The following is a 10,484-nucleotide window of genomic DNA, read 5'->3' on the forward strand; positions in this document are numbered from 1 at the left end:
AAGAGAGTGGACTGCAAAGCTTAAATAAGGTCGGGTGACTGTAAGATAAACCAATCGATCTACTAAGTGCCTATACCGGGTAGGGTCAGTGATGGGTAGACTAGAGTCATCAATGAAATGCTTATGTTGTTCCATAGGAGTCGGGCTCAGTTTATAGTCAAGCATGTCCGCTTCGGTAATGATGTCAAGAATATACTTATGTTGATTAAGGAAAATTCCATTAGTAGTTCTGAAGACTTCAATGCCCAAGAAATAATGTAAGGGCCCGAGGTCCATTGTCTTAAAGCAATTGTTTATGTGGCTTTTAAGAGAAGCAGTGCGAGTTGGATAATTCTTGGTGATGATTAGATCTTCCACATACACAAGGACAGCAATGTATGAGTTGGACTGGTGTGAAGTGAACAAGGAGTAGCCGGCCACTAACTGCTGGAACCCAATGTCAAGGAAAGCTTGTTGAATTTTGCGAACCATTGCTGTGAAGCCTGCTTGAGGCCATAGAGTGACTTATTTTATTGAACACTAAGGTTATAACTTCAGTGACATTCTTTTTCTAACCAAATAAAGAAAGAAATGGAGCAACCTTCAACCCAATAAGCACGCAGATATATGGTTTTACTAAACAGATCCCCTATTTTAGTCATGTGGACTGATGACTTTTAGGGAGCGTTCTTTTTTTGAATTTTGAGAGGGGGGAAGTTGGTCAATGGGATTTTGGTTCCCATTGACCAAGAATCCCATGTTCTTTTTTCAGATTTATGTAGGGACCAGGGAAATTTTATTTCATATGGATACAAGAATTAAGTCAGCAAAAAAAATAAATAAATAACCTGAAATAGTAAATCCAGTGTTTTATCATCTAACCTGCAAGTGAAATTGTTGATCATTAATTGGCTTTATACATCCTTTTTTTTATTTTAAGTATATATTTAGCAATTGCTTGTGATAATTATTTCTTTTTTTCTTTTGGAAAACAAACAGTTCAATAGGTATCTAATAGTTTCTATGAAATAATTAATACCACAACCATTGAAATCCCTAGAACATAGAAAAGCAACAGACACAAGATGATAACTAGATGCAAACATTTTCCAAAATGTTGCCTCCATCTACCTCTACCCTCTACCCCTACCCTCAACCATAAACTCCTGAAAAAGAGAGCAAAGCAACATTTGATTTTACATAGATAATCAAATGGGATATACAAGAGGAGGGTGGCCCATGTTGGGAGTAAAGTCATGCCCATGCTATTTGGCACCTTGCATTGCAATATTTGATACCATGCTTTTAAAAGGCATTATAGAAATGGAACCGTTCTGGCCATCAGTTTTTGGGTTAATGGTCCAACTGTCCAGTTCGAACACACAACCTGTTTTGACAAAAACAATTAAAAAATAAAAAAATGGCCAAAAACCATTGAACGGGTCAACAAGTCGATGGTTTGACCGTCTGAGTCAACAGGTCATTGACTTTTTCAATGGTTTTTGGTCAGGAACCGGGTTTGAGGTAAACGGAACCGATTGCCTGAATGGTTTCTGGGCCGAATAGTCCAACCGTCCGGATCAACAGCAGTTTGAAAACCATGTTTGATACAGTTAAATTTATCTCTTTACTTCTACAAAGCTATATGGATCTGAAGAATGCACACATCATAGTGTATAACTTGACAATATTATCTTAGAAATATTATTCAAAATCATAGATATGCCCGATTCTCTATGCTCTCTTGGAATTTAACCCACCACCTGATATTAAACAAGTACCTTCGTGAAAGATAGATTCATCCATATGATTCAGAGCAAAACAGTTTAAAGGGACTAATGTATGATAAGGTGGTATACACATATAAGAAATCTGAAATAGCAAGCTTATCATCATACCAAGGTTCAAAGTATTGATACTCACCGGTATGTTGGTAGGGTGTATCGGCCTGTATCGGTACATTTTTTTTGTTTTTTTATTTTTTTTCTAATCTGTTTCAGAGAACCCAGTTTAAGGCCAGTCTACCTCCTGAACCACTTGCCGACCCAAAACACCTCTGTAGGGATGTATGGGGAAGGCACTGATACAATACGTATTGGCCAATATGGACCAGTATGAATCGATACTTTGAACCTTCCGCGATACTACTAATAACAAGTTAACGACTACTTCACAAAACAAGACATCAATTGATTTTCCAGTTCAAAAACAGTTGGGCAGATCTCCAGATACAAGATGAACCTGGCATGATACTACTTAAATTCTGGAACAATCTAGTATAGTCACTACACACAGATAATGTTCATACAGTTTAATACAACCATGAACAATGGATGCTTTCTGCACAAAATGAGTATGCCAATTCTTCCTTTCCATTATTCATTTTCTTCTGCCCTTGTGTTCTCATTGTTAGCAAGCAACTTACTCCAGCATCATCCTGGATGAAATATAAACCATTAAGAATTGGATGGTTAAGAAATTGAAGAAGATAAACACTAGCAAAGTGGCAAACAATTCTATGAAGAAGCAACATAAACATTGCTTATCCATAAATAAGCAAATTGAATAGACTGAAATAAACTGTTATATATATAGAAGAAACATTTGAAGCCATCACAATGAAATCAGCTCTAAGAAGCATAAATTAACATAAAGATTGAAGGGGGGAAATGTACAGAAATAGATTGGAAGCTAGCAGCTAATTAACTTTACCTCACCTCCCTGATCTTTTCTTTGTTACTTCCCTATCATACTGTAGGCCAGCAATCCCATCTTCAGCCTAAAAAGTAACCAGACTCCTCAAATAAGAACAGCATATAAACCAACCTGCCTCAGGAAAAGCTCTAATTTCCCTAACCACATTTCTTTTCGGGTCACACAAGATAAACTTCTTGCTATCCTCTTCCAGTAGTACAATTTCGCCATCCTTTGAAAAGAAAAAGGGCTTAAAGCATCTTAAATCCACATCGAATTTAGTCCGAAAAAGTTTGACCCAGGAGTCCTTAATTTCACAATCCTCCATAACCCAGACCTCAATGAAATTATCAGGAAGACGTTCAATATAAAAGAGGCGTCCTCTCACAACTCCCACATCCTTTAATACGATGCGAAATTCCTCTTCACTGCTGGTGTTGGGAATTGGGATCTCTCTGAATTCCTCATCCCCTACATCAAAAGATACGATCAGGTCACGTGGTTCCGGCCAGCGAAATGCAATCCAATAAGGAGTTCCATTAACACGAGTCTCCCAAGGCATTTCGTCACTAAGATTCCAAGGGATTTGTCCCAGGTTTCTCCATGAATCAGTACCAACTGTGTGCACCATCACTTCCCATCCAACGATTAATGACTCATTAGACTCATCACGAATATATATAAACCTTAGTACTTTGTATTCTTCAGTTCTCGGAGAGTAACCCAATGTCCAGACACTGATACCTATTACGCCGGGGAATTGACACTGCGGAGGTAATTTCTTGTGCTTTCTGGTAGATGGGTTCCATAGGAATACAGTGTCCGAATTAGCTAAGCAGAGCACACCGTTACAAGAACTTTGTATTGAAAATCTTGTTGACAATTCCTCGAGAAATGCAAAATCAAGTCTCACCATGTTTTTCCGAAGATCAAATGCATCGAAATCAATGGAGTAGCAATGTGGTTCGCGGTAAACGATGAGGCTGGGGTTTTGATCCTCAGAAGATCGTTTGAGATGCATTTTAATGAAATCTTGATTGCTAATTAGAGCGCCCCAGGGTTTGCAAATGCACCAGAAACGCAAGAGCGACTTGATGGCAGATAGCCTCGAAAGTATGCGGACGATGATCTCCTCCGGCACGTTTACTTGTTTGGTTTCATTCTCTTCTTGTCGCTGCATTTCTCTAACAAGCTTTCTTGCACAAATCCAAGAAACTTGATAACAAGAGAGATGGAGAATGGAAAATCCTGCAGACTGCACTCTTCAAAGTTGTATACAGAAGCTCTAAAAGATAACCGACACACCAAAAAAATAGTTTATTCAATACCCATTTGTTGCTAGAAACGCAACTAACCCACATGGAGAACGTAAAAATTTTACATAAAAAACAGTTCCACACCAATCTAACATACCTAGTTTATTCTTACATAAAATGTCTACGAGTCTTGAATTTTTACCATTTGCTACGAATCTTACCTAGTTTATTCTTTCTCACACCACTATCCTTCCTTCTATAAACTAACACAATATCTAACACATATCCCAAGTTCTAACAATTCTACTTGAAGGGATGGGATATCCATCATATGGACGCCCAAATCATACAGAATGGGCTGGGCGAATTTCAAAATTTTCTCCCATCTCTACTGGGAATCGAATTCCCTATTTTAGAAAAACACATTTTTCAATGATCAATCTTGAACCAAGAACCAAGCCAAATCTGAAAAAAAACCAGTAGGAGGTGTTCACGCCCAACGAAGGAACCAAAAACTACTCCCACTGCAGATGGCGCAGTGTAGGATGGAGCAGAGTCAGTAGTGTTCTTCTAAAAACCAGATCCTTCGCAAGAATCTGCAGGATGGCACGTGAGTACAGCTCCCAATCTATCTTTTTGCAAGACTGATATCAAGATTGAATCTTGATTTCTCTCAAGAATTTGGAGATCGAACTGGAGGTATGGTGGCTACAGGAAGGAGGCGGTAAGAAAGAATTTTGCAGAGGTTGCCGAAATCTTTCTTCTGTGATTTCAGCTCCGAAGACTAGAGATCTTGAAGTCTTGCATGTCTAAAGGCTGTCGCCCCCTCCTCCTTTTATATCCTTAAAGGGATCAGCTCCTAATCCCATTAGGAGTTGCTAATCCAAATCACATTTGGATCAAAACTCCCTTTAAGTGATAAGGGAGAACCCTTATCTTATCTATGGATTAGATCAGCCTTCTCCTAGTCTCATTAGGAGGCTTCCAGATCTAAATCTTATTTAGATATTGGACTCTCTAAGTGGATAGGGTTAAGGCCCAATCCTATCAGCTGATCCGTCCCAGAATTCGCCCCTTAATTAACTGATCAAATCAGTCTTGTTCGATATGGGCTTTAGGCCCATTAGGGTTATGTACTCACTTAGCCTTCCAAACTGCTGCCCAGTTGGGCTTCCTTGTATGGTGGGACCCAAACATTGATCTACACATCAGCCACATGGGTTCAGCCCAGCCTTTGTCACAAGGCCTGGCCGAATACACTGTTATGGACAATGCACCCCCTGAAACCCATCACATGGGCTCTATGGGCAGTGCACCCACTGTTATGTAACACCCAGGGACTGTAGGCAGATGCAAGATTAGCCCATCATGTGTTATCCTCAATGGTCTTACACTTAACCTCTCAGCCCATAATGATCAAACACTGCCCGACAAGACCCTTGGCTGTAAGGAACAGTGTTGCACTCTTCGCTTCCATGGATCCCGGGAATTAAAACCTTTTGCAAATCATTTTGAAACCATATCATATATATATATATATAAATATATTTTGCAAAACAAAATCTCAACAATTGAAATCGGCTGCCGGCAGTCTTGGTTTCCATCAAAAAGAGTGCATTCCCGATCATTACCTTTGTCCGACAAAGGGGCTGATCCTGTCACTATGATCACCCACTCAGATGAATTCTCGGACTGTCCCAACATACCCAGGTTTTGACACCCGCTAAGGATCTCACTGATTGGCATATCAAAGATAGCTCAATCCGACACCTAGTGTAGTATCATAATCGAGTCTAGGGGTCATGTGTAACTTTCTAGTTTTTCCCATCAATCTCCAAGGTCCAGGGCAATACTGGAAATCTGGTCTGGTTCAAAGGTTCAATTAATCCTACACTGCATGCACTTTGGGTCTCACCCTAATGGCTGAGACAGACCACCCCAACACTTAGCAGCACACCAGTGTCAGCCTTGGCAGGATAAATCTCCCCAGACTTATCCAACGGCTGTGAACATTCTAAACTAACACGAGTCTCATTAAGTGTCCAGTTTAAGGGTATTACATAGAAACACACCACATGAACATCAATCAAATATGTACTTTATTCATTTATAATAAATTCATAATGTACATCATTCCGATTGAAGCTAAGGGCATACAACTGTCTAACAGCTCCCACTTGCACTTAGGTCCAATCTGGTATAAGCCGGAGTCCCATACTTTCCACGTGTTTCTCAAACACTTTCTGTGTTAGTGGCTTAATCAATGGATCTGCTACATTCTCCGTTGATGCTACCTTCTGAATCAAGACGTCCCCTCTACCAACAATCTCCCGGAGTACGTGGTACTTCCTCTCGATGTGCTTCGACTTCGAGTGGGCTCGAGGCTCCTTGGCCTGAGTGATCGCTCCATTGTTGTCACACAACAATGGAATGGGTGATGTGCTGGACGGAACTACTCCCAATTCGTGAACCAACTTCTTCATCCACGCGGCTTCCTTGGTAGCTTCACTTGCAGCAATGTATTCAGCTTCAGTTGTGGAGTCTGCTGTGGACCCCTGTTTGCTGATTTTCCAGCAAACAGCACACGATCCTATTTTGAAAACATACCCAGATGTAGTCTTTCTATCATCTGGATCTGACTGGAAATTGGCATCAGTATACCCCTAGATCTGTAGTGAACTACCATCGAATACCAGACAAAACTCTTTTGTCCTTCGAAGGTACTTAAGTATGCATTTCATAGCAGTCCAGTGCTCCTTCCCTGGGTTGGCCTGGAATCTGCTTACCACACTCACTACCTAAGCAATGTCAGGACGACTGCATAGCATGGCATACATGATGCTCCCTACAGCAGAGGCATAGGGAACGTCCTTCATGCCCTCAATCTCCTCAGAGGTCTTGGGAGACATCTTCTTGGAGAGATTGACTCCATGCCTGAAAAGAACATTTCCTTTCTTAGAGTTCTCCATGCTGTATCTCTTGACTATTTTGTCAATATAAGCAGATTGGGATAATCCTATTATTCGCTTCGATCTATCTCTATAGAGTCAAAGACCCAGTATGTAGGAGGCTTCTCTAAGATCTTTCATGGAGAATTGCTGTGACAGCCATACTTTCACCGTAGTCAACATTCCTACATCATTCCCAATGAGTAGAATGTCGTCTACATACAGAACCAGAAACATAACCTTGTCGCCACTGGTCTTCCTGTAAACACAGGGATCATCCGGATTCTGCTCAAAGTCAAACTTTTTGACGGTAGAGTCAAACCGGATGTTCCAACTCCTAGAAGCTTGCTTAAGTCCATATATGGACCTATTTAGTTTACACACCATGTGTTCCTGACCCGCAGCTACAAAACCTTGTGGTTGCTGCATATAGATATATTCAGTAAGATCTCCATTCAGGAACGCAGTTTTGACATCCATCTGCCAAATCTCATAGTCATGGTATGCTGCTACAGCTAGCAGGATCCTAATGGATTTAAGCATGGCCACAGGCGAAAAAGTTTCCTCATAATCGATGCCTTCTTTCTAAGTGTACCCTTTCGCCACCAGATGAGCTTTGTAGGTCTCAACCCTACCATCGGGGCCTTTCTTCTTCTTGAAGATCCATTTACAACCGATTGCTTTTACCCCGGAGGGCGGATCCACTAGAGTTCAGACTCCATTGATCTCCGTTGAGTCCATCTCAGCTCTCATGGCATCTACCCACTTAAGGGAGTCTATGTCCAACATAGCTTCCGCATAAGTCACGGGATCCTCTTCACTAGTCAAGGTTTCCACTAGGTAACTATACTGATCATAACCAAAACAGACTGGTGGCCTGGATACCCGGGTAGATCTTCTAAGTTGGTCACTACCTGGAACTTGTGGGACACCTCCCACTACATCTGAGCTCTCCTCATCAAGAATAATTTCCTGACGAAGGTTGTCTAGGATGTAATCATTTTCCAAGAATTGTGCATTCCGACTGCAGAACACCTTCTGCTCATTTGGATCATAGAATAGGTAACCTACAGAGCTCTTCGGGTAGCCTACGAATAGGCAACGGCTGGTTTTGGATTCCAATTTGTCCGGATTCGTTCTTTTAACATGAGCCGGACAAACCCCAAACCTTCAAGTGCCGTACACTTGGTTTCTTTCTGGTCCAAAGCTCATAGGGAGTCTTAGGAACCGATTTGGTTAGAACCCGATTCAGCACGTATATCGCAGTCTCCAATGCATATCCCCAAAAGGATGTGGGTAACTCTGAATGGATGAGAAGTGACCGGACCATATCCAATAAGGTCTTATTCCTCCTCTCTGAAACACCATTAAGTTGTGGTGTAGCAGGAGGAGCCAACTGTGATACTATCCCATTGACCTTTCAAGTAGTCCCTGAATTCGTCAGAGAGATACTCGCCACCTCGATTCGATCGAATGGACTTAATTTCTCTCCCTAACTGTTTCTCGACCTCTTGTCTGAACTCTTTGAACTTTTCAAAGGATTCGAACTTATGTCTCATTAGGTACACGTAACCATATTGAGAATAGTCATCGGTAAATGTAATGAAATACACGTGCTGGTTATGGATCCTAACACTCAAGGGACCAAATACATCAATATGTATAAGGTCAAGCGTGCCTGTACATCTTTCAGGCTTACCGTTAAATGGCCTCTTTGTCATCTTACCTTGAAGGCAAGGCTCATAAGTGGGAAGATCTTCTATAGTTAGAAAATCCAAAGGACCATCCTTTACCAGTCTTGTGATTCGGTCAATACTGATATGGCCAAGTCGGTAATGCCACAGGCACGTGGGATTAACTGTATCACGTACTCTTTTCTTGGGGATATCAGTCGACGTAGTTTCGGCTATGTTAGTTTTTAGAGAATGATGTAGAACATAGAGACCGTTCTCCAGTTCTCTGTATGCGATGAATTTATTGTTTCTTTTAATAGTAATCATATTACTGAAAAAGATAGAATATCCATCCGCACACAGTTTTGAGACTGAAATCAAATTTCTTCTTAAGTTTTGTACATAAAGATAATCTTTCAATACAATATTTCCTTCTCTAAATTTTAATTCTACGGTGTCTATCGTCGTAGCTGCAACGCTTGTAGAAGTCCCCAAGTAGAGCATCGCCTCTCCATCATTCAGCCTTCTGCTTACCTTGAACCCCTGCAGTAAGTTACACGCATGAATTGAAGCCCCGGAGTCAACACACCAGGATGTAGAAGCCACCAATAAATTGGTTTCTATGACACAAGATTCGAAATTACCTTTCTTGGATTCCAGGTATTGAGGACAGTTTCTCTTCCAGTGGCCAGTTTGTTTACAGAAGTGACATGCATCTGATGTCCTGTCCTTCTTCTGCTTCTTGGGTTTGGTAGTCTTCTTTTGAGGTTTCTTTGCTTTCCTCTTTTTCTTGCCCGTTTTGTTAGCTTCAACAAGCATAAGTACAAGCTCATCCTTCTTGAGTAAGTCCTTAGCTCTTTGCAACATATTGTTGAGTTCCTGGATGCTGACATTCAGCTTGTTCATATTGTAGTTCAATATGAACCCATTGAAGGAAGAGGGCAAAGAGTTCAAAATGGCATCCACTTGTGTGCCAAGATCTAGCCCGGATCCAAGGGCTTCCAGCTCATTGATATATCCCATCATCCGAAGACAATGGTCGTGAACCTTCTGCCCCTTGGACATCTGCGCGGTCATGAACAATTTCAAGACCTTCTGCCGAGTAGAACGGTTCTGCTCTTCATACATTGTCTTCAGACTGTCCAATATGTCCTTAGCAAGTTCGATCTGATCGAACTGCTTCTGTATTGAGTTGTCTAAAGAAGCAATGATATAGCAGCGGGCTAGGGAGTTTTTATCCTCCCAATCTTGGTAGTCCCTCCTTCAGGCCTCAGAAGCCTTATCACCCGGACGCTCCGGGGCAGGATTCTTAACCACCTTGTCCAGTTTTTCTGATGTTAATACCAGCATCAGATTATGGTACCAGTCAGCATAGTTTGGGCCCTTAAGCTTGTTGTCACCAAGAAGCTTTGCAAATTGTTCGTTTGTCATTTTCTGATAAAACAACAAACATTAGTCCACAACCTAATTTGATTCATGTTCATTACACAGATATGACTTTTAATCTATGTTCCATTTCCATTTGTTCATCTCTGAGATTTTCCTCCTTCTCAGTGACGGAGACAGCGACTTGTCTCTAGAAATGTGGGAAACCACATAGGGTGCATGGAGCCAATTGTTTCAGCTGCAAAACCCCACCACCTTTCTGTGAAGGATCACATCCACTCATCATATGAGTTTTCCCTTTGGCCTCTATCAGACAAGGTTCAGAGCCATTTTCAGGTAAACCTTTTTGTCTAGTGAGTGCTCACCCATCATATTCGTGAACGCCAAGGTACCGTGAGAGAGTTCATCACACGTCGGTCTATGACGCCCCTATCATCTTATGAAACACTCAGACAAGCCCAACAACAAATGGATAGCTCATTTTCTGGTGTGTTTCCTCATTACTGAAGGACCCATCCTCATGCTAATGATGAAAGGCCTTTAGAGAG

General features: G+C 41.3%; 1 protein-coding gene across 1 annotated transcript; it reads right to left on the reverse strand.

Annotated features, from left to right (window-relative positions):
- Positions 1 to 2,175: 2,175 nt before the first annotated feature.
- On the reverse strand, positions 2,176 to 4,009 carry LOC104612229 (F-box protein CPR1-like). The gene is made up of 2 exons (XM_088896778.1): positions 2,692 to 4,009; positions 2,176 to 2,416 (listed from the first exon to the last, which is right to left on the reverse strand). The coding sequence occupies exon 1, from the start codon at positions 3,851 to 3,853 to the stop codon at positions 2,759 to 2,761; it is 1,095 nt and encodes a 364-aa protein (XP_088752904.1). The 5' UTR covers positions 3,854 to 4,009; the 3' UTR covers positions 2,176 to 2,416; positions 2,692 to 2,758.
- Between the last annotated feature and the right edge of the window lie 6,475 nt (positions 4,010 to 10,484).

Source organism: Nelumbo nucifera, chromosome 1, assembly GCF_055504915.1.
Source record: "Nelumbo nucifera cultivar China Antique chromosome 1, China Antique-T2T, whole genome shotgun sequence".
Taxonomy (NCBI): Eukaryota; Viridiplantae; Streptophyta; class Magnoliopsida; order Proteales; family Nelumbonaceae; genus Nelumbo; species Nelumbo nucifera.

Bases quoted from the DNA above. Each gene is read 5' to 3' on its own strand.
- LOC104612229 (XM_088896778.1), bottom strand. From the start codon at position 3,853: ATGCAGCGACAAGAAGAGAATGAAACCAAACAAGTAAACGTGCCGGAG.